Source organism: Prionailurus viverrinus, chromosome B1 (assembly GCF_022837055.1).
Source record: "Prionailurus viverrinus isolate Anna chromosome B1, UM_Priviv_1.0, whole genome shotgun sequence".
NCBI classification, from domain to species: Eukaryota; Metazoa; Chordata; class Mammalia; order Carnivora; family Felidae; genus Prionailurus; species Prionailurus viverrinus.
The window spans coordinates 192,671,951-192,697,691 of NC_062564.1; the positions used below are offsets into that span (position 1 = coordinate 192,671,951).

Sequence of the window (25,741 nt, forward strand, 5' to 3'; positions counted from 1 at the left end):
TAACAAAAACTCCTTTAGGATTTGGGTATTTTTTATAATGGAACTCTAATTGTACAAATAAAAATTATAAGTATTGCTCTGCAAGCATCTGTCAGAGGAATAGCAACATCATGAGAATATTTTTACAAATACTGAGTTAGGATTTTATGTTCTTGGAAGGTCTGCCTGTTGAGGCCACCGTATGATTGACACATTGTCCTACCAGGACTGTAGCGTTTGCTTTGATAAGGAGTAACTACTACATCTCACAGACTTAAAAAGAGTCATAAGCAGTGATGTTACCTAAGCAAGGAGTATAATAAAGGAGTGGACCCTTCCCTTCCATAGCTGTGTGAGAGTCTCTCATGCATCAGTTTACCATCGTTTCATTCCATCCATCCAGGAGACTACACAGAAACAGAGAGGACTATGTGGAAAGAAGTGCTGAGTTTGCAGATGGTTTGCTCTCAAAAGCTTTGAAAGACATTCAGTCTGGAGCACTGGACATAAATAAAGCAGGCATACTTTATGGCATACCTCAAAAAACTTTACTTCTCCACTTAGAAGCCTTACCAGCAGGGAAGCCTGCATCTTTTAAAAACAAAACTCGAGATTTCAATGATAGTTACTCATATAAAGACAGTAAAGAAACTTGTGCAGTGCTGCAAAAGGTAGCCTTGTGGGCAAGAGCTCAAGCAGAGCGCACAGAAAAAAGTAAACTCAATCTACTTGAAACCTCAGAATTAAAATTCCCAACAGCTTCCAGTTACCTCCATCAGTTAACTCTACAGAAAATGGTTACTCAATTTAAAGAAAAAAATGAAAGTCTACAATATGAAACTTCACATCCTACTGTACAGTTAAAAATTCCTCAGCTCCGAGTAAGTTCTGTTTCAAAACCACAACCTGATGGTCCTGGTCTGCTGGATGTTATGTATCAAGTTTCCAAAACCTCTCCTCCAGTCCTAGAAGGATCAGCTCTCCAAAAACTGAAAAATATACTCCCTAAACAGAACAAAGTAGAATGTTCTGGGCCTGTAACTCACTCAAGTGTTGACTCTTATTTTCTACATGGGGACCTCTCTCCTTTGTGTCTTAATTCTAAAAATGGAACAGTTGATGGAACCTCTGAAAATACTGAAGATGGATTGGATCGAAAAGATAATAAGCAGCCCAGGAAAAAACGTGGCCGTTATCGCCAATATGATCATGAAATAATGGAAGAGGCTATTGCAATGGTAATGAGCGGAAAGATGAGTGTTTCCAAAGCACAAGGAATTTATGGGGTACCTCACAGCACTTTAGAATACAAGGTAAAAGAAAGATCTGGAACACTGAAGACTCCTCCGAAGAAGAAACTCCGATTACCAGACACTGGGTTATATAATATGACAGATTCAGGGACTGGCAGCTGCAAAAACAGCAAGCCTGTGTAGATTACTTGTTAGGAAGATGTTTGTGTGTGTGTGTGTGTATGTGTGTGTGTATGTGTGTTTGCGTGTGTGTGAGTATGTGCACAGGTGTGTATTTGTGTGTCTGTATACACACATGTGGGAATTACAGATGCTCACTCTGACAGGAGACATGAAATTTTACAGTTCAAAAACCACTTACATGCCTTTTGAAAAAAAGTTTTATTCAGGGTTTTCACTGTGGACAGAATTATATAGTTGCTTACTTAATTCTGATAGTTTGTATTTAATCCTTGTATAAATAGGTGGAAAAAATTCAGGTTTTCTTTAGTAGTCAATAGCATAAAGCGTTGTGGGAAAACAAGTAATTGTCGAGTGAAACATTTTTATTGGTGAAAGACCACTCCAGCCATTCAGTTGAACCATCTTATAATGGAAATATGATATTAATAGTTCGTAAACATTTTTACATAATATACTTACGGCTATTGTAAGTATATCAGACAACCAATCAAAGTTTAAATAGACAGCTATCTCCATACTAAGAAAAATTAATATATACAGTATTAGTACACTACAGTGTATTCTATGAAATATGAAATGCACTCAAGTGCATCCACCAGGAATAGAAAAGAAAACCTTAAATGATATGTATAATGAAATTTAATATTTATCATTTAATAGTTGATTTGCAGGAAGTTGGGGTTTATAAGGTATATACTTTTTAAGAAAACTGACACATAGTTAACCCCAGCAGCTATAGAATCCTTTAATATAAGATGGAATACTAAGAACAAAAAGTAATTTAAATTTAATTATTAAAATAATTTAATTTTGTTTTTCATTTGAAAAATAAGCTAATGTGTAAGGTTAGAAAAGAAAGTTGGAATGCAACTTAGAGCATGTTTATAATGTGCACAGAAAAAGCTTGAGAATGATAATTTTGATTTAAATGTGCTGGTTAGTTGATGTTATGACTACTTTAAATTTTAAGGATTGTGACACACTCCTACTATTGAAAAACCTCAGTGTAACTTTAATATATTTGCTGCTGTGACATTTCAAAACATTTTCAGTTTATCAAAATGAATTACAGATTTCATTTTGGTGGGCGATACATTATCATTTTGCTAATAACCAAATTTGCAGTTTGTTCAGGGTCTTGAATAGATTTACAGATATTTAACACTGAAGCTGTTTTGAACTTTCAGTAATGTAAACTCTACTAATTGGGTAGTTAGAAGCTGGGCAGTGCATTTTAACTTTTACAGACTCATAAGAGAGACCAATAATTTTTATATAGCAGTTTTAAAATGTGGTTCAGAGTATCCATGTTGGATTTATGGAGTATGCAGTGGTAAAATGTTATAAAGCATGTGCCTCCATATAAAGAATGGGGATTTGCTTCATATATTCAGAATTCTCCGAGTGCCCCTTTCTCTGTTAAAATTCAGGTTCTGATCATTTTTCTAAGCCAATTTTCCTAAGTCCAAAAGGAATACTTAAAGCTGAATTTAAAAAATAAGTGCACCTTGTCAAATACTTGTGTTTTTACACTTGTGTTTGTGTGTAACTAATAATCTCATATACATGTAATACTAAAGAGATTTTCAGCTATTACATTTAAAAACTGCTTACATATGTTTAAAGAAACTGAAGAGTGGGAAGCTACACAACCAAGTAGTTATTTGGTCTCTTAGAGCTACACTGAACCCTCTTCAGCTTAATGTTACCTGCATACTAGGGTATGAATCCTCTTGCTCTGTTTTTGTTTTTGTTTTTTCCAAGTAAGTATACATAACGGATTGCAAAACAGCAGATGTCAGGGTCATCTTTCTTTTTAAAGAATTAAGCCATATTTTGTGAGGGCCAGAACTTGGATTATTTAATATATTTCCCCTCCCCCCCCCCATTGAAAAACACAGTTAAAAGATAAAGTAAATGTTTCAACACAATTTTATTGACCTCTTTATACAGAATTTTACTTGCAAAATTTGGGGGCCTGAATGCATTACATAATATTTATATTGAGCTTTTTTATTCCTCACACTATATTTACATTAATAAATTGATTGAGAAGTTTATAGAAAAGGGATACTTACAGAACACTTTTATATCATTTAAAAGATGACCTGACCAAAAACTTTACAGGATTCATAAAATCAGGGATCATTTTGCTATTGACTTCACAGTGATCAGTAGTTTTATAGGTAATATTATAGTTAATTTGCAGCATTTAGTATTTGTATTATTTATTTTTGGTCAGAAATAGTAAATTAAATATTTTTTGATAGTTTATAGGTAATGATCAACCCATAACTTTTAAAAGAAACAAAATGTTTCTAATTATTGAGTTAACTTTTGATTATACAAACTAGGAAAGGCAGGGAAATTTATGGGTTCCCCTTCTCCCCAATGATTCTATTAAGATGTTCTTTATGTTAAACTTTCAAAGTACTTTATAAATTTAGTTACCAGTTACTACTTATTAATTGACAGTTTTATGAAAAATCCAGTTTCAGCAGACTTTTAATGAAGGTGAAAGCAACCCTTATATGCTTTCTACTTATTTGAATGTTCCTCAAGTATTTTATATTTAAAAAAAAAAAAAAAGAAGGAAAAGAAAAAACAGTGCCTCTGTTTTTAGAAAACTACTGCTCAGTAAAGTTGTTTAAACCATTTCTGGTAGCTAATGACAATTTTATATTAAATTGTATACTAACTTTAGTGAGACTGATTTTTTTAGTTGTTTACAGTACAAATACTTGTATTTGTTTTTTAATTGCAGTATTTCCATTGTCGCAGTAATTTAGTAAAACTCTGTGGCTGCCTTGATTTTGACAGATTTTGTTAATATAAACTGATTGTTAGGCAATTAGTTATATTTATGCATAAATCAATTGCACTATAATTCATGAATTATTTATTACAATATTTTCTAATGAATTCATGTATCTGTCTTGTGTTGTAAATGTACTGTAATTCTGTTCCTACTTTGTGTTGTTATATATCTAAATCTGATTGTATGAATCTTAATTGTTCAGTTAACGTGTTTCTAGGTTGTAATTTGTAGTAAAGCACTTCAATGCTTTTGCACTTAAATTTACAACACTGTTGGTGTGTGATTGATTTACTCATTCAGTAAAAGAAAAGAAAAGAAAGAAAAGAAAAAAACTGACTACACTGACTTTTTTGATTCACTATAGGAATGAATTTTATTTTAATTAATGTGAGAAGTTGACTTTCTCCAAAGAACTATTTCACCAACAAAATTTGCAATGGGCAAAACTGATAGTAACATACAAAAAATGGGCAGGGTGTTTTGGTTTGTAAATCTAACAGGAAAAGGTTAGAAAAAATTTTAACATTAAAAACAAGGGAGCTGTGAAAGATATGATTATGGTACCTTTACATATAATCACTTGAGAATAGAGTCTAGTTTGGAGATTTATGTGTATTCAACTATTATTTACTCATATTAGAGTGTTCTTTGAGTCTCTAAACTGCAAGAAAGATGGAAAAGAAAAAATTTGGAGCCAAATAAAAGTATTACGGAATTTTATAGTTTGAGAATTTAGTTCTCTAATATCTGATATGTGTGTATCAGATATAATCTAATACTTGAATATCCAGTTAGTAACTTTATGAAGCTATTCTTCATATACCATTAGATGGAAATTACTGACCACTGTGGTATTTTGGAATTTCCATTATTGGAAGTAATAAACTGAAAAAATAAAAATAAAAGTAATAAACTGAATAAGAAACCTTTTTAAAGTTTAGACTTCCTTGAAATCTCAGAAGAGATGTAAAAATCTTGTGGTTTTCAGAATAGTTAACACGTCATTAGTTTTAATTATTTCTACTTCTATACTTGACTTACTAACAGATAAAACATTGAAGCATTGAGGAAGTATTATGAAAGCATATTAATCTTTAAAATATGGTGCAATGTATTTTTCTAAGAAACACAAAATCTCTTTAATTATTTAGTCACAGGTATGTTTAATAGCCCATAGCATAACTTTAAAGAAACTGTTGAAGTGCATCTATCAGAACGTTTTTGGGTTTTCTTTTGCTTATATGAAAATTACAATTTTTACTTTGCTGGAAAAGAGAATAATATCACATATCCTCATATTTGATAGTTAACATTTCCTAATGTCCTTGTTCTCCATATATTTTTTGAATTACCTAATAGTGAATCTTGAGAATCAGTTCCATCATTTATTTATATATATATATATATATATATATATATATATATTTTTTTTTTTTTTTTTTTTTCCCCCGGAAAGGAAAGGATATTGGGGCCATGTCTGTGGACTTAAAACATTTTATTATCAATTTCACATCTTTTCTCACTTTGATAACTGCTTTTTGTCAAACCACATGTTAGTTTTGGTGAAATATTGGTTGAATCTAGTAGAGTTATCATTTTTCTAGAAAACTTCTGATCTAGTGTTCAAAATTTACTTTGGTGTTTTTTCTTCTTAAATAACATAATATTTTTTAAATGTAGATGAAATATTGCATCTTTATCTGTGATACAAGCCAGTTTTAATGAGCAAAATAAATTTAATTTCATTTTTCATTTTAAAATTCCTTTAATTTTAATATATATGAATATAATAACCCTTTATTTAAACAAAATACAGTCTTCTGTAGCACTTCATAATCAGTATATCCTAATTCCAGCCCTAAATAAAATTCCTACAAACCAGGAACTACTAACAATAATAGCAAACATAAGAAATCATGAATAGGAGGCTATTTTCATGTACAGAGTTTGGTGATATGTTTAATTTAAAAAGATACTTTTCTGAAACAGAATTCTTTTAATACATTTTATTCTTCTTGCTGCTGGTATTGGATTAAAAAATTTTTTGTAGACTTCTGCCTTGGTTGCTAAGTAATCCTGAGTCTTAGTTAAAATTAGATGTATATTAGTTTCTTCAGTGGGACATTTTCCAGCATTTGAAATTAGATAATTAGGTAAGTAATGCCTTTAGTCTTCATGTAATTACTTTAGTATTTAAAATCAATTCAAAATAGATTTTATTTTTAAATAGCTTAAATTTTTTTATTATTAGGTTAAAATGCCTGCAGCTTAATCTTAGAAAAGATACTCTGTTATTTATATGAAATCCAAATTCTTTAATTTTCCTTGTAAGTATGCAAAGATTTCTTTTATTAATAATTTTATTTCAGTACCTTGAAAAAATATTTTAAAGTTTTCTCCTACATCTTATTTTTCTTATTTGCACTAAATCAGATTGATAATTATCAAAATAACTTCTAAAATGTCTACTTTATAAAAATGTAACTCCTTCTGAAGCACTTTCATTAAATATTCTTAGTACATCCAAAGCACTAAACATTAGCAATCTGTAAATATAATCATATCTTTAATCAGATTTTGTATCCTAAAACTAGGGCTTTCTTTTGACTATTATACTTGCCATAGGAAATTAATTATCATCAGTGCTTCATTATATTTTTGCTGAATGATAATCAAGATGTCATTGTTGCAGCTCTATAGGAGTTAGGAGTCCCACAATACCAAAATTTCTTTTGTTCAAACTCTGTTAAAATTATAACTCCTTATAATAGTGGTATTTTTGCTGTAATTCATTTTTTGTTTGATTTTTATTTTTAGTTCAACTGTTGATGCAAAATCAGAGGAAGCTACTAAAATGGAAAAAGGAAAATCAGCATTAAGCAAAGTTTTGGAATCTTTGTGCATACATCACCAGCAACAAGTTTTGGCCATGTTGAAATTTCTAGTCCAAGAGCAAAATGCTGCTTCTCTTTGCTATTGTAATACATCATATACTGGGTCTTCAGAATCTCAAAAGCCCCTAATTGAAGATGATTTACATGGTCTATTCTGTAGTTGTGAATATAGGCTGGCAGAAAGAGGGTGTTTACAAAATGAAAGACAAAGCCCTGGTGTTGTGCCTCTGCCAGTCTGTATTAAAGATTTACATTGTTTATCTTGCCAAACTATAACTATTGAACACATTATGACAGTAGTGAATAGAGGAATTGCAAACAGTTATAATTCTCACAGGTGCTGTTCTGGACTATTACCAAACATTCACTCTACAAAATCAACCTTTCACACTCCTCTTTCATCAAGGGACATATGTGATGTTTCAGTCAGTCTTAAGGATGTTTGTAGATCTCGAAGTCCATCACCCCCACCATTATCACCTGTACAGATGGAAGGATTTGAAAAATTAAAAGATGTTGTCTCAGAGCTCTCAGCCTTAGAAAATAACAGACTTGAAATAAACATTAACCAGCCTCCCTCTCTCACACCAGCAGAAATAAACAGTGACAAGACTGATCACGAAGGTAAAATACATAAAACTAAAAAATTCAGCAACTCGGATTCTTTGCTCCTGGAAGGCAGTGGTAATTGTACTACAAATCAGGAAAAAGGTGAAACTACTGTAATTTTTCAAGATTTAATGGATCGTATTAATGAAAAATTAAAATCAATAGAAACTACAGATATGGGAAACCTTGTAAAATTATCTAGCAGTGATTGTAATACAGATAATGATTTAAAATTAAGAGATTTAATAGCTTCTCTCTTGCATAATGCCAAGGCCAGTGATTACAGTTTTATGGAATTGCTGAGTCAACATGATAAAAAGGTAGAGAATAAAATTATTCAGACAAGATTTCGAAAGCGTCAAGAAACTTTACTTTCAGTGCACAACTCTCCTGATTCACCCACGTTTAGAAGGCAGTCTTTGCAAATAAAAAGAGAACTTGCCAGTCTTGATGAAAATTTTGTAAGAAAAAGATACACTGAAAAAAATTCAAGGAAGTTGACACGCAACGATGAGATATTTTCAATGGACAGAGAGGAATTCTGTCATTGCCAAGGGTCTTTACAAAATTCTAAAAGCTTGCAAGAAAATAATCATGCAGAAACATTTTCACCAGATTGTGCATTGCAGTCATTGCAACTACCTCTTCATAGTTTAGAAACTAACTTAGCTTTTGATGCATTTTCAGAAAGCTTTAAGACAACTTCCCCTGGGAAAATGAGCATAACAAAATTACAGGAGAAATCTGCAGCTGGGAAAAGACTTTTGCAAAATCACAGGAAGAATCCAAAACTGGAGAATACCAAAACTCCTTTGAAAAGTGATGTTCCTGGACTTTTGAGCAGAACTAAACGACATATTGTGCCCCCAGGATGGTATTCTATATATGTAACAAATAATTATGTTTTCAAAAAATCCCCTAAGGCCAAAAAAATTTCTGATTCTGCAAAAAAAAAAGATCCAGTGAAAAATACTCAAATTGAAAGCTCACACAATATAGATCTAAACAAAATTGCAATGAATTCCAATTTACAAGTTGTTGTGGAACGTTTGGAAGATAAAATAAATATGGCCCAAAAGTCTTGGAATAATCACTCATTATCTGAAGGATGTAAGACATCCAAGAAATTGATAGAAATTGATGGTAAAGATCAAGATGCAGGAAGAAACATGACTCTAACTGTAAGCAGAATGACATACAAAGAGCAGAGTTTATCAAAATCTGTGGTAGCAGCCAGTAATATCAAAAGCAATCATACACCTACAATATATTTGAATAGCAAAAGACTTGATAATCCGGAAAATTCATCTATTTTAGATACGAGTAGCTTGATTTCCAGTGTTCAAAATGTGCCAACAAAATACGAGGCCATTGAAAGCTCTTTTTCCAGCTATTCTAGTCCTATCAAACTCATGTTTTTATCTGAGGTTAAAAGCAGTGAAGGAGTCAAATATACTTTAACTTCAGTCGGTACTTCCAAGTCAAATGCTGATCTTCCTTCTGAAAAATATCCAAGTCATGATGCAATTGAAAAACAACCAGAAACAAATGAGGATATCCCAGATGCTAACTTTGAAAATTATAGTTCTAATCGTAATGGTAGTGACACTCTTCAGGGAGAACTAAACAAATTTAATTGTGCAAAAGAAACTACAGAATCCCCTGCAATGTTTATAGATGATGTGAACAGTGATAAGCCACAAGACAAACCTAAGGAAAATCCAAACAATGATACGGATTCATCTTTTAAACGAAAACCAGGTAGACCTAAAAAGATAGGTCCCCAGGTTGTGAAACAAATTAAGCGGCCAATTGGAAGACCACCAAAACCTAAAACCGATCAAACAGACATCACCATTTGCCAAAATGAATCGTCTAGTACTGGAAAGAAAAGTCCAGAATCCCTCTTATCAGAAGTGAAAGAAGGTATCTATAAAAAGAGTATTACCGTAACTGTTATTTATGGAAGATCAAGAAGAACTAAAAGGCATGTTTCTGAAGGAACTGTAAACATAAGCAATGTTATATCTTTCAGCAATAATGCGGATTTTCCAACTGAATGTAATAGTCTCAGAAATATTAGAGAATACAAAATTGACTCAGGTGAAAGAAGTGCTATTTCAACTTTGACTACTGAAAGTGAGATCTTGGGGTCTGGCTTTGAATATATTAGGCCCATCAAGAACAAGTCTGTGATACCTCAACCTTCCAAGAACATTATCCGACCAAATCAGAAGCCTTTTGCAGTAATTAGGAAGCCTGGTAGACCTGCAAAAGTGAAAATCTCTGGCATATCTGTGACTATTAATAGAGTTTCACCTCAGGAGAGAGAAGTAAGTATTAGCAGCTGTTTGCCTCCTTTAGAACAAGAAAATATATTAGAGAAAAATCTGGCTGAAGAAAAGTATGATCACCAATGCAATAAGATGGACACAAGGCACACTGAAGCTGACATATTTAAGAATGGATCAAAAAGTATGGTTGCTGCTATACCTTTGAGACATTCTATTAGGGATAGAAAGCCATCTCTCCATCTCGTACATCCATTAGCATCTTCCAGCTCACTTATTTATAGAAATACTCTGCTCCGTAAATCATATAAAGTCCATTTGCAGAAAGGTAAAAGTGAGAAGGAAAAACATAGGCAGTCAAGGATAAAAATAGCTTCAAAAGGTACCCCTGGACTTAGAAATTCAAAGAATGCAAAAATGTGTTTGGAAGATAACAAATTAATACCCATTTCTGAAGTATCCTTGGACCCTATAATTTCATCAAACCCTTTGCTCAGGTGGTGGGCTGCTTCTACTTCAAATGATTCCTTATTAGAGGAATTAAACAATAGATTTGAGCAAATAACAAATGCTTGGGTGCAAGTGAGTGGAGATGAAGCTGAAAACTGTGTTCATAAAAAAAGAGAACGCATTGAAAGTGATAATTTCAAAATAGCAAACCCTTTGGAAACCTGTCTTTTAGAACTTGAAGTTTCACCTGTAAAAATGCTTTTTCGGAAAAAGTATGATTTGAATGAACTCTGTATCTGGTTTATGCAAACAACAGAAACACAGTCTCTTTCACTAGTTAGAAAAGCAAATGCTCGAAACCCTTTGGAAGTAATAAATACCAGAGGAATTAAATTAGGGACCAAATATTCTCATTTTAATACTAGCCCCTTCAGAAAGCACTTTAAAAAATTTGCACTGTCTTCTCCTTCAAAATCAGCAGGGAAGTTGCATATACTACATAAAATAGTTAGCTCTCCACTGTTAAATGTGAGAAGTAATTTAACATTAGCTAGATTAAAAAGAACTGAGTTTAAGAGGTTGCAGCACGAAAGGTGGAAAAGAGAGGGAAAGCCGCACAACCATGGAACAGTTGATTGGATCTCTAAAAGAAGGAACTTAAGATTTTTCTGCCAGAATCAATTTTTAAAAAAGACTGAGGGGGGAACAAATGCTGACATCCCACTCCAAGGAAAAAACACAATAGATAATCAGTTTATTTTGCCACCTGAGATCAGAGATGACTCTTTGCAACAGAAGGTGGCAATGTCTGACTTGAAAACACATGCTAATTTAGAGAATAATTTTAAGACAGAAGCAAAGGAGAATGGAACAAATTGCAGCCAAAAAGGTTTTGAAAAGGGATCAAGACTAGGAAATGTATGTCCACATAATTGGAGGTCAAAAACCTTAAAAGATTGTAGAATATTTTTGAGGAAGATCAACTATCTTGAACACAGAAATACTTTTAAGCTAAATACAATCATTTACTCTCCTGAATCTATTGGCAGTGGAACTAATCATCAGACTCACATAGAAGAATCAAAGCGCTTTACCTTAAGATCCCATTCTGCTAGGCAAAATTCTTTTAAAAAGCAATCTAAAGAAATAGAAAATGCTAAAACAAATAGTCCTTCAACCGATAAATTTCCTGGCCAACTTGACAATAGTAGATTAAATAAATGTGTTAACTATGACAAGAATCCTGATAGTTCTGACGTTCTTAGCAAATTGAACAAAAGAAAAAGACCGCCATGGAAGACCACAGAAATGTCAACAAAAAGACATAAACGACAGTCTTGCAACAGTGGACAAATGGCAAACTATTATTCAAAATCCCAACTAGGTAAGTTTTTCTCTACTTAATTTTAAAGTTTCATTGTAGGTGCCTTGAGTAAAGTATGAGATAATGGGTAGAAAAGGAACAGCTGATTTAGTTTCAATTTATTTCCAAAATATTTGGACAACCTAATTTCTTGGCACCTAGTATGAAACTCAATGAAATTAGGTTCTACTAAATGTACCCGTGCGCTTCCCTACATCTTAATGAGTCCAAGATTTTAAACAAATTAAAATATATTTAGTAGAGCCATAGCTTCTAAACAAATCATTAATTTACAAGTTATATTATCTGTTTTTGTATTTGATCTAATATAAAATATAGAAAACAGTTTGAATGGTAAATATGCCTAAGGAGCTATCTAAAAATTAACTGCTACACAACAGGATAATATATATTTATTGTCTTGATAAATTAATAACTTTGAGACCATGTGGAAAGAAGTAAAGACTATCTCATTGCTAAATTGATGAGGTCTGTAACATATATAATAATTATGGGATATCAGTTGCACTTTCACCATTAAGTTGTTACACCCTTTGGTACTGATTCGGGAACCATTTTAAGACTCTGCATATTTAAATAGAGTCAAAGAACAAGATATTTTCTTCAGTAAATAAGCAAACTTGTTGAATAGTTTTTTTCATAGTAGACATTGAACTAGATAATATGGATATAAAGATGAGAATTTCTTTCCAGAGATAATCTATAGCCTAGCAAGGGAGAAAGTCATATGCAGGTAATTTTAAGGTAATGCTAAATTTAGAATGCAAACGGAAATTACTTTTAAGTAATTATGTGCTTTACTTACTATACAGGCCTGACATTGGTGCCTTGAGGAGACTGTTACCCTTAGAACCTAGCAAAGCAGGATTATGAGCACCATAATTGCCAATGTAGCCATTTCCATCTCTGCTTGATAGGTGCTAGACAGTTCAGGATGTGAAAGAGTGCCAGGTTACATTTGTAAATTTAAGGAAATTTTATCAAATGGTTGCATTATTACATTGTATATTTTAGGAGCCTTTTTGAGGGGCTTATGGAGATATTGGTGGCTTTATTTTTGTTACCTTTTTGAAACATTTTTAAAAGCTAAAACACCACTATCGAGTCTTATATTAAGATATTAAAAGCAATAATTAAACTCAAGTTTTAATAAGTAGATGATTATAATGACCCCCAAAATTTGATTAATTGAATGACTTTAAAATACCTACTCCACGGGGCGCCTGGTTGGCGCAGTCGGTTAAGCGTCCGACTTCAGCCAGGTCACGATCTCATGGTCCGTGAGTTCGAGCCCCGTGTCAGGCTCTGGGCTGATGGCTCAGAGCCTGGAGCCTGTTTCCGATTCTGTGACTCCCTCTCTCTCTGCCCCTCCCCCGTTCATGCTCTGTCTCTCTCTGTCCCAAAAATAAATAAACGTTGAAAAAAAAAAAAAAAAACCTATTCCATAATATTTAACATGCATTAAATAAAAATTTTAACTTTGCAACATGCAATGATTAAAGCTTTATTATTGGGCAAATTAGAGTCTCCATTATGAAAGATGAATCAAATCTAAAAATAATGTCCTTTGTTTTCTTGTCCTCAGGATAACTAAAAACAACATAACAAATAGTATGTCAGGAAAAGAGGGAAGAAGCCTGATAGTGATTTTTTAAAAAAACTTACAATTCACCTAAAACCATACACACATATTTTTAAAAGACTGTCGTGAATGAAGTATAAAGTGCAGTGTTTCATTCTTAATTCTTTATATCATTCTCATTTCATGTCGTTAGAGTTTACCAAAGACAGTTTGCATTAACTCATTGTACAACAGAACCGTATTTTGTCCTTTTAGCTTCTTAACTATTGTATCTTCCTAAGTTATAAACATAAAGTTTATTTTAATGATTATCTCACTAAATATGAGATCACCCAAGAAAAATAAGATGGAAGATGCCTAAATATTACTTTCCAAATTAATCTCAAAATTCATCTGTTAAATTTTAAAAATTTTAGTATCATATGTTAAGAGTTGTTTTTCACCTTTTCTCATTTTTAAAATTACTGGTACGATTTCTTGTTCTGCTTAAAATTTTATTTATCTTCTACTGATAACTTTCCTTCTTTATTTTTTAACATTCTTTTTTTTTAAATCAACAAGGACATTATTTTTACAGAGTTGTATTTATACCAATATTTGTTATATTTATCTGATTTTAAAATGTTTCTTAAGGTGTTATTTTTTTCTCATTATTCTTGGTATTCCATACTTCTTAATGCCTTTTTGGAAATGACACAAATTCATTATTAGTTTTATATGTGTTTTTCTTCTTCATAGAATAATTAGTGATTGGAGATTTGAGAGAGTCTTAATTAACAACAAGGAGTTCTCTAGGAAAATTCATAAGGCAATGTATATAATGAATTATGGAATATTTCTATTGATGAAAAGTTTTGTTTCTACCATAAGTGTCTTGTTTTTGTACATTTCAAAATTACTGTCCAGATAAAAGTTTAATACATAGGAATTTTAGAATTTATACTTCACTACATTTGTACTACTATATATCAATTGTAGACATGGAAAGCAAAGAAGTGCAATTCTGTCCTATTCTTAGTTCAGTAAATACTTAATGAATGCCTACAATATGCTCTTAGACACCATAGGAAGTTCAGAAAGTTCCCTTTCCATCTAAATAAGAAAACAAGACTTGTATGTATGTATTCAACAAATAGAGTATATCTTATGTTTTAAGTGGGATATTATATTACTACTAATTAAAGGGATAGAATGGTTAAAGTCATGGTTTGTGTTCTCATGGAGTTTATCATTTTCATGGGGGACAGTGAATAGGCAATTACAGTAGAAAGTGGAGTGCTGTGACTGGGGAGAGAGATAGCTTATAGAAATATATAGGACAGAAGTTGAACCCATGTTTAGAAAATTAGGCAAGGACTCTTACAAAGTCACATCCAAGCTGAGATTTGAAGGCTGCCAAAGTATTAGCAGTCAGGAGAGGAGTTTTTCTGGTAGAGCAAACTGCATGTGGAAAAGGTGGGTGACAGAGCAGGCTAGTAGAACACTGAGTAATTTAATTCATAAAGCTGAGGCATAAAAAAGGAATGACCAATAGGGCAGGGCATGGATGGAAAAATGGCAAAAAATAAAGGTACTGAAGGAAGCATAGCCCAAATTGTGGGGCCAACATCAGTTAACGAAAAAAATGTTTCAAACCCTAACAGTGGCAGTAATAGAGGAGAATAGATATATTTGACAGAGATCTCTGAAATAGTATCAGTATGTCTAAGAGAGTAGAGGAATAAAGGGTAATGTCCAGGTTTGAGTTTGAACATGTAGATAATAGATGATAGTAACATTCACTGAGATATAAGAGAACATTCAGAGTGTGCAGTTTTAGACATAAGGAATTTAAGTAGTATGTCCAAGAGAGATGTTTAGGAAGTAATCACAGTAGACCCTTGGACAATGCAGGGGTTAGGGGTACTGATTCTCTGTGCATTGGAAATCTGCATGTAACTTTTGACTCCCTAAAACCTTAACTACCAATATCCTGTTGACCTGAAGCCTTGCTGATAACATGAAGAGTCAATTGACACATATTTTTCTGTTATAGGTATTATATACAGTATTATTATAAGAAAGTAAGCTAGAGAAAAGAAAATTTTATTAAGAAAATCATAAGGAAGAGAAAATGCATTTACAATAATGTATATATCTTTATGGGAAAAAAAATCTGCATGTAAGTGAGCCCATGCAGTTTAAACCTGTGTTGTTAAGGGTCAACTGTGGTTAATATGGGAAAGAGGTCTGAGCTAGAGATAAAGATTTTGGAGTCCAATAATAACTGAAGTCATGAGAGTGGAATAGATTATTCAGCGTAAAATGGGAAGAGCCTAGGATCTGATCCCCAAATACACAGAGAAAAAAGAAAAAAAGATATACACAGAAGGAGACTGATGAGGCTAGTCAGAAAGTAAGAGGAAAGGCAGGAGAGTGTGGTAGAAAGGAAATGTGTTTTAAGAAGGGATAAAACAAGTGTAAACTGTTGATGAGAGGTCAGTTAAGCCCTGAAACATTTACATTTAAGGTAGCACAAAGGTTATTGTAATGATTTTGGTTTTGGCGGGGAAATGCAGTGAGAATCTTATGATTGAGTTAATGCAGGAAGAGGAAGTGAAGAAAATTAACACAGAAAACTGTAAGTGGCTATGACTGGAGAGGAGATAGGGAGATAGCGAGAGGAAGCTCTAATGAAGACTGGTTTTAAAAAAAATTAGATGCCAATGGGAAGAAGCCAGTAGAAAATGAAAGGTTGAAGATACAAACATGAGATGGCAAGCAGTGGAAATGGAGTGAAGCGCCAGCGTTGATTATTGGACATTATGGGCCATCATTAGATAGATGGATTTTGGCCAGAAGAGTCATTTCTCTCTTAAAACATGAGAATAGTGGGAACAACATATGGGGATGTAAATCAGTTTACAAATTCATGGGCAGAATATTGAGGCTATTAGATCTATTTTCAGTGAGTCCAGACATAATTTAAAGGTAATATGATGGGCATTGTACAAAGTAGGTAACATTTGAAATTTATCTCAAGAAATAACAGGATTTGACAGCTTTGTGACTTTTATCTCAGCTGCCAGAACGTAAGCTTGGATAAAGGTGGGCCCTTAGATTCAATTGGGTCAATCGGATTCACCAGTAAACAAAGAAATCAAGCCTAGAATTCATTCTGTGAATAGTGATGAGAAACTATATGATCAAAGTGTAATTCTAATTCTAGAGGGTATTTTCTGATAATAGCACACAGTATAAATTTGAGGGGGGGAGGATAAAATGGGGTGTGTGAAAGGCTAGCTGTAAGAGATGATTTTTGAGGTGATTATGGCCTAAAATGGAGTGTGGCTATTGAAAATATTAAGAACTTTTGAATATCAGTGTCTTTTGAGTTACCAAGTAAATATGTGCCTTTCCTAATTGACAAATACCTGGATGTAAATAAGCTTACTTTGGACACATTTAAGGAAATTTTCAGACTAGAATAACTTATGTGGGCTTGAGGTTGCTATACTCAGTGTATCATCTAAAACATCAAATTTTGCTGTAAAAATTCAGAATTCAAATTGATACTTTGAATTAGATTGAGATGACCTACAACAGCTCAGTTTGTCAGCGTCTCCTGTTTTGTCATCTGTCCTCAAAAATGACCAAATACACATTTTCCCATTCAGCATTCTGGTTTTCACACAGGTATATAACTGATGGGTGATTTTTAACTAACAGTATACTCCTTTAGCTACCTGAAACTGAAGCCAACCATGCATTCTCCTCTGGTCCTGGTCATGAATGGTTTACCACATTTTTTGCGTCCTAACTCAAAATGTCCTTTTAGATCTGTATGGTTGAGGCATACCTTGGCACAGAATAGCCTAAACATTTTCACATAAAATCTAGAGTTAGCATTTCTTCATGTGCTATTATTCAGCTTCATAATTATCATTTAATGGAAGAACTGTGAAGCACAGAGTAGATGATTTTCTAAATTTCATTTTGATAAACATTTCTAGATGACTCACTGTCACCTTAATCTAGTTTGCTACACAAGCATTCCAGATACAGAGTCCAAGATGCAGTAGTCCTGCATCTGTGGTCCTGGTTCTGTGGTCCAATAGCTTTGGGAAATGCTGAGTTCTCTTTCCTGTGCCTATTGAATCACAGCGCCCCATTGAATGTTAAACTGCATTCTTCACACTTTATATATCACAACTTTTTATATCCTGCAGTTTGGGAAACATAATTGGAAAACACTGCTCTATATAGTTTCCTGAGTAAGGAGAAGAGTTTTAGGTTTTGAAGAGTTTCTAACTCTTGCTGTAATACTTTATTAAAAAATATAGAACAGTGACTTAGATAATCCCCTGTCTTGATGTTTTTTCTTAGAATTTTTCTTGGATATTTTATATCCTGTTGCTTTGTCAACCATTACTTAGTTTTTCACAGTATTCTGCTTCACTAATTGTCCTGCATCTTTCATGGAAAAACCATCCAGTTTATTCAACAAATTAGATACTTTTTCTTTTGATCTGTTAGGCATTGTGTTAGATATCAGAGCTACAAAGGAACTCAGGGAACTTATTTTTTAAAAAAGTCAAATTATTTTTACTTTGGCAACATAGTATAATTTGAAGAAAGATAATTTGGTTGATCTCTATTACTAGTTGGTATGGAGTATAGAAGTATTTTCAAACATAAGATTATCTAAATCAGTGAGTCTGGCCCATGGCCCATTTGTAAGTAAGTTTTATTGTAACACTGCCATGTTCATTCACTTATATATTGTCTACTGGTGTTTGTGCCACACACTGGTTAATTGTGCCACAATTAACCGAGTAATTGTGTAAAGCCCATAAAACTTCAACTGCTGATTACGTGGCCCTTGGTGGAAAAGTTTGCTGACCCGTTTATATCAGTAGAATTTGGTATGTGGCTAGAAAAAGTCATTGGATTTTTAAAAGTAGATTAAAGTTATTATATCCAGTTTATTTCCAACACCCCATCCTCTCCCTCCTCCTGCACAATACACTTCTGACTTGTAGTTGTTTTGTTTTGCTTTATCTCTATGGGACAAGACCTATCTTTATCCAGCAGAGTGGTGCTGGGGGAGCCATAGTGGCAGTTTTATTCTGTTTTTGTAAATCTTTATTCTCTCCCCGCAGCCTCCAGATCTGCTTTGTCTATCTGAGGTAAGTGCAAGGGTCACCTTCCCTCTCTTCCTTTACCAGTGGCTGCCACCTGTTAAAGTGATTTCAGTGCTTTATACCTTAAATTCCTTCCTCAAGTGTTCTCTTTCCCCCTTCTCTACCCTGGTTTTCTTCTTTATTTCTTCACTTAGGAATTTGGAATTCTTAGTTCAGCTCCCCTAGCTTCCATTTCCCCCCCACCTCATTTTTCCTAGGCAGTAAACACTTTTCTTTGTAGAGGAGCTGAGCATTCTGTGATTATAATGCTAACTCTATTGAATTCACCTATTGTTTAATTATGGGAGGGGAGTCAGAGTAGGTATCTGAATGTTTCATCCTGCCAGTTTTTTTCTTGATTGTTTTTGTTTAATTTAAATAAGACCTTGGCTTATTTTTCCTACCCCACCCCCATTCCAATTCCAGGCAATCTGGAAAATTCATTTACTTGCCACTTTGTTTCTATATATAGAAACAGAGAAAACTGGATAGACCCCATTAATTTATTCTTCAAAAAATATCTCCTATGTGCCAGGCAATATGCTAGGCTATATGTAGGATAAAATGGGGGACAAAACCAGGTATTGTTCTGTCCTCATGGTTCAAGTTTATTAGGAGAGGCAGACATTGAGTAAATAGTTACACAAATCTTACAAGTTCATAACTGTAGGTGGTACTAAAGAATTCTTTTTGGGTACTATAAGAATTCCTTCTCCCTATAAGGAGACTTCTCGAAGGAAATTGACCATTGAACTGAGTTGTGAAGAGTGAGTAGGAATTAACTAGGCCAAGTAGCAGACAACTGGGCAGGGAGGGGAGAGGACTGACTTTCAGGAAGAGTTGCATGTGGAAAAAGTACAGCATGGTGTTCTTTGCAGGTAAGACAATGACTGTGTGTCTTGGGTCAAAAGAGAAAGGAGGAGCATGGTGTCAGATGTAAAGATTGAGGAGTAGGTGAAGGATAGACCATGTAGGTTCTCATAAGTCATGTTTATGTGTTTCCAATAGCTTCCCATTGCTCTTAAAGTAGAGATTGAAATTGGGAGTGGATGGGGAAGGTATATGACATCATCAGATTCTCCTTCCTAAAGGATCTGACTGCCTTGTGAAACATGAATGGTAGAGGGCATGAATGAAGGCGTAGACCATCATGGTGGTCCTAATGAGAACTGTGCTACTTGAAAACAATGCTTTACAAACTTTAGTGTGCATGAGAATCACCAGGAGGGCTTATTGAAAAAGAAATTGTTAGGCTCCAAGCACTTTCTGTTTCAATAGGTTATGTAGTGGGGCCCAAGTGATGCTTATTTTGCTGACCCAAGGACCACACTTTGAGAACCATTGGTATAGAGTGTAGAGTGTTGTGGTGGAAAGAAGATTAATTCCTTACTAATATGATCATTGTGTTATAAACTACCCTCTAAATACCACTTTAGCTATATTCCACAAAGTTTGCTCTGCTGTATTTTCATTTCCATTAAATTAGAAATATTTTCTAATTTCCCTTGTAGTTTTTTATTTAACCCATGGATTACTTAGAGATGTGTTGTTCAGTTTTCAAATATTTAGAGATTTTCCCGATACCTTTCTCTTACTGATTTCTAATTTGATTCTGCTATGCTTATAAAATATACTTTGTATGATTTTAATTCTTTTGAATTTATTGAGATTTGTTTTATGGTCCAGAGTCTATCCAGATCTACTTTAATAACTGTTCTCTGTGTTCTTGAAAATAATGTTCATTCTGCTGCTGCTGGGTGGAGTGTTCTTTTAAGCAAGTTGATAGTGCTGTTCAACTCTTTTACATCCTTCCTGAGTTTCAGTCTACTTATATTTATTCTTGAGAGAAGCATTTTGAAATCTGCAGCTATGATTCTAGATTTTCCTATTTATCCTTTTAGTTCTATCAGGTTTTGCATCATGTATTTTGAAGCTCTTATTATGTGCATATACATTTGGAATTTTTATGTACTTTTGATGTATTTACTCCTTTTTCATATGAAACTAACCTCTTCATCTCTAGAAGTATTCCTTGGTCTGAAATCTTTTTTTGTCTGATAGTTATTCCATCCTACTTTTCCCTAGTTTTAACATGGTATATCTTTTCCCACACTTTTATTTCTAACCTATATGTGTCTATATTAAAAGTGAGTTTCTTTGAGGCAGCATACAGTTGAGGCTTGCTTTCTCATTCAGTCTGACAATCTCTGCCTTTTAATATACCATTTTCCATTTCATGTGACTTTTGATGTGGTTGAGTCAGCCAACTTTATTTTTTTAATTGAGGTATAATTGACATACAACATATTAGTTTCAGGTGTACAACATAATGATATATATTTGCATATATTGTGAAGTGATCACCAAATAAGTCTAGCTAATATTTGTCACCATAATATTACAATTTTTTTCTTGTGATGAAAACTTTTACAATCTATTAGCAACTTTCAAATATGCAATACAGTATTATTACATACTCAGCCACCATGTATACATTACATCCCCATGACTTATTTGTATTATAACTAGAAGTTTGACTCACTTCACCCATTTTGCTCTCACCTCTGGCATCCACCAGTCTGCTTTCTGTATCTGAGAGCTTGGTTGATTTTGGTTTTTGTTATTTTAGATTCTACATATAAGTGAAATCATCTGATATTTGTCTTCCTCTGACTTAATTCACTTACGATAATGCCCTCAATGTCCATCCATGTTGTTGCAAATGGCAAGATTTCCTTACTTTTTGGATAATATTCCAGTGTGTGTGTGTGTGTGTATGAGAGAGAGAGAGAGAGAGAGAGAGAGAGAGAGAGGATTCTCTTTATCCATTCATCCATTGATAGACACTTAAGTTGTTTCCATATCTTGGTTATTATAAATAATATTGCAATGAACATGATGGGGAGTACATATATCTTTCAAGTTATTTTCATTTTTTGGATAAATATCCAGAAATGGAATTGTGGATCATATGGTAGTTCTATTCTTAATTTTTTGAGGACCATCCATACTGTTTTCTATATTGGGTATGTGAATTTACATTCCCACTAATAGTACACAGGTTTGCCTTTTCTCCACATCTTCACCAATACTTGTTATTTCTTGTCTTTTTGATAATAGCCCAACTTTCTATTTTCTGTTTGTCCAATCTATTATTTAGTTCTTTTCTCTTTTCTTGCCTTCTTTTAGACAAGTTGAGTATATTTTATTATTCTATTTAATCTCTTAGTTTTTAAGTAGTACTTACTGTCAAGTTTACCCTATATATCATTAACTTACTATAAACTACCTTCAGATAATGTTATATTACTTCATGTATAATCTTAAGAACTTTACAGTACATGTGACTTTCCTCCCTCCAAGCCTTTGTGCTATTATTATTGTCATATGTTGTGCTTCCATAAATGTTATAATCCTTCCAATATATTGTTATTATTTTTCCTCCGTACAGTTATTCAAAGAGGTTTTCAAAATAGGAAAAGTATTTTCTCCATGAATTTTCCATTTCTGGTGCTTTTCATTCTTTTGTACAAATCCAGGTTTCTATGTGATGTCATTTTACTTCTGCCTGAAAACTTCCTTTAGCAATTCTTGTTGTGTGGGTTTGCTGTTTAATAATTCACTCAGCCCTGCCTTTTTATGTCTGAAAAAGTCTTCATTTCACTTTTGTTTTGAAAGATATTTTTGCTGAATATGAAATTCAAATGTGACCATATACTTTTTAGTACTTTGAAGATGTTGCTCCACTGTCATTTAGTTTGCATTGTTTCTGAAGAGAAGTCTGCTGTCATTCTTATATTTGCTACTCTATTGTTTTTTCCTCTAGTTCTTTGTAAGATTTTATCACTGGTTATCAGCAGTTTGATTATAAATGGGTTTGGCTTTGTTGCCTTTATGTTTTTTCTACCTGGAGTTTTTTTTAACTACTTGGATATGGGAGTTTAGTTTTTATCATATTTGGAAATATTTCAGCCATACTTTCTTCAAGTATGTTCCTATCCCTCTTGTCTCTGCTCTCCTTTTGGGATTCCAATCACATGTATTTTGTTACATAGATCACTGATACCTACTCATTTTTGTTAATTTTTTTAAGTTTATTTATTTATTTTGAGAGCGAGTGCATGCAGGAAGGGCAGAGAGAGGGAGAGAGATAAAGAGAATCCCAACCTGCACTGTCAGCACAGAGCCTAATGCAGGGCTCAAGCTCACAAACCATGAGATCATGACCCGAGCCAAAACCAAGAGACAGACATTCAATCGACTGAGCCACCCAGGCACCCCTTTGTTCATTTTTTTTATGTTTCATTTTGGATTATGCTATTTCTATGTTTTTAAGTTTGGTAATCTTTTCTTTGGGTTGTCTAATCTGCTGTTAATAACAGCCAGGACATTTTCATTTCAGAAATTATATTTTCATCTCCAGAAGTTTAAATTTAGTCTTCTTTGTATCTACTATATTTCCCCTCATGTTCATGCTTTCCTCAGCTTCTTGACTATAATGGAGTATATTTTAAATATCTGCATGAACATCCTTGTGTGCTAATTTTATAATCTGTATTATTTATCAGTTCCTACTGATTGATTTTTCTCCTCATTTTGGATATTTTCCTGTTTTGTACATGCCTGGTAATTTTGGATTGGATGCTAGACATCATCGGTTTTACATTGTGTGCTGGGTTTGTTTGTTTTTACAGTGCCTTCAATGTTTTGGGGCTCTGTTCTGAGACACCACGAACTTATTAAGAAAAATATTTATCCTTTCAAATCTTGCTTTTGGGCATTGATAGGCAGCCTATACTCTAGGACAGTGGTTCTCACCGGGGGGTGTCCTACAGGGGATAATTGGTGACATAGGGAGACATTTTGGATTGTCACACCTAGTGGGTAGAGGCCGGTGATTCTGCTAAACATTCTACAGTGCATAGTAAGACAGCTCCCCACAAAAAAGAATCACTCAGCCCCAAATGTCAGTAGTGCTGAGGTTGAGAAATCCTGCTCTAGGGCTAATTTTACCCCCACTAGTGAGGCACTACCAATACCTATTCAATGCCATATGTATTAGGAGATTTATCCATTCTTGCTGGTGGGAACACAAATTTTATCCAGTCCTATATGGGCTCTGGGGATTTTCCAGCTGGTCCTTTTCAGTGGTCTTTTTCACAGCCTTGGGAAACATTCATGCACTGATCAGTATTTATCTACAGATTCCAGGGAAACCAATGTTGCTCTCTGGCACTGTCAGTGCAGCTCTGTCTCCTGTTATCTGCCCCACAGACTCTAGTTGCCTTGGTCTCCCTCACCTCCAAACTTTGTCCTCTCACCTCAGGAAGGCTTCCAAGCTTCCTTTGGATTCCTCTTCCTGTACTGCAGCCTGGAAACTATTCAGGCAGTAAGCCAGAGCAAGTGTTAATGACTTACCTCCTTTGTTCCCTTCTTTCAGGGGTCACTGTCATCCTGTACTTTCTTTCATCCATGGTCTTAAAAATATTTCATATATATTTTGTTCCTGTTACTTCATCATGGCCAGAAGCAGAAGTCTAGATTTATTCTTTTGACAGATATTTATCCAGTTTCTATATGCAAGGTGCTGGAAATAATATGTTGAACAAGACCAATATGTTGTACTCTCATCAAACTTGTATTTTAACTGGAGGGAGGAAAAACATAAGCAGTTTAAGTTCTGTGTCAATGAAATTAGATGGTATAAAGAGTTTTCTAGGAGTAGTTACTTTAGGTTGAGTACACAGGGAAATCCTTTCTGAAGAAGTAATGAGTGAACTGTGGGATGAGTTGAGATGTCTGCGAGATCTTTGATAACTGAAACTGAGTATGGATGAGAACCCCTAAATAGAGATTATAGAAGAAGAAAAGGAAGCCTGGGACTTGGCCTTAAATTCTAAGCCATCCAAGAATAGGATGACTTGGAGTAAAAGGAGGAGGAAAAAGGAAGCCAGTATTGTATCAAATACTGTATCAGTATTGTATCAGTTTTGTATCAAAATCCAAGAAAAATGAGTTTCAAGAAAGAGGTTTACTCTTCTCAGGCTGCCATAACAAAATATCATAGACTGCATGGCTTAAAACAGAGATTTGTTTTCTCACAGTTCTGGAGGCTAGAAAGTCCAAGATCAAGGTCTAGAGGGTTCAGTTTCTGGTGAGGGGTCTCTTGCTGGTTTGCACATAGCTACCTTCCCATTCTCTGGTGTCTTCTTCTCCTTTTATGGAGACAACAAACCCATCAAATTAGGACTCAGATTGTGACCTCATTTTACCTTAGTTACCTCCTAAAGGCCCTGTATTTCTTAATATGGGGGTTAGGGCTTCAACATATGAATCTGGGGGGTACACGGTTCAGTCTGTAGCAGAGGAAATGGCCATTAGTGTTGAATGTTGTTAGGAAGGCAAAATAGTTGAAAAATTAAGGATCGTTCATTAGCTTTATCAATTCATTGGTGACTTTAGTAGGTGTTTTTGTGGAATGAAAGGGCCTGGAAGCCAGACTGGAGTAGGTTAAGAATAGGAGATAAGAAAATGGTGATATCAAGTATAGGATAATTCATTAAAGTAATCTAGCTCTAAACATGAAGAAAATAAAAGATTGAGTGAAGTTTTGTTTTTTAAGGAATGAGAGACCTTGCACTTGTTTAATCATTATCTATTGCTACAACAATGCTGTATTACAAACCACCTAAAAACTTACTGCCTGAAAGTAAATGAGCACCTACTGCACTCCTATATCTGGGACTGGCAAATAAGTCTAAGAGGTTCTTTTGATTTGGGCCAGGCTCCCTCACATGCCTTTGTACGAGCTGGCTACCAGGTGTGACACCTTAGCCCTGCGCCATACCTCCCACGCATTCTGCAGGCCAGCCCAGGCAGTGCTCGCCTGGCAAAAGCAGAGGTATACGAGGGAGCATAAGTGACCAAGTAGTTTCTCATGCTTCAGCTTGCATGCCTCCGCCAGTTTACAGTTCATACTTGTTAACTAACATCTTATCGGCCCAAGCAAGTCACATGGGTGAGGCCAGAATGAGAGGACATTGCAAAGTGATAAAGAGTAAGTATAGGCACGGGTGAAGAATTTGGGCTGTGAATGCAATTAATCTGCCACAGATGGTATATTAAAAAAAAACCAA

General features: G+C 34.0%; 1 protein-coding gene across 13 annotated transcripts in view; it reads left to right on the plus strand.

Annotated features, from left to right (window-relative positions):
• LCORL (ligand dependent nuclear receptor corepressor like) overlaps positions 1–25,741 on the plus strand; it is a 166,763-nt gene that overhangs the window by 133,320 nt on the left and 7,702 nt on the right. For 3 of the 13 annotated variants that reach the window (XM_047855635.1, XM_047855636.1, XM_047855637.1), the window contains one exon: positions 7,051–11,861. The exons of 2 other annotated variants lie outside the window; for them this stretch is intronic. In XM_047855635.1, coding sequence (XP_047711591.1) covers positions 7,051–11,861 — 4,811 coding nt within the window. Of the gene's footprint in view, positions 1–382; positions 4,498–6,499; positions 6,561–7,050; positions 11,862–25,741 lie in introns of those variants that run through there. 8 more of the 13 variants (XM_047855643.1, XM_047855644.1, XM_047855638.1 and 5 more) reach the window with 8 other exon arrangements.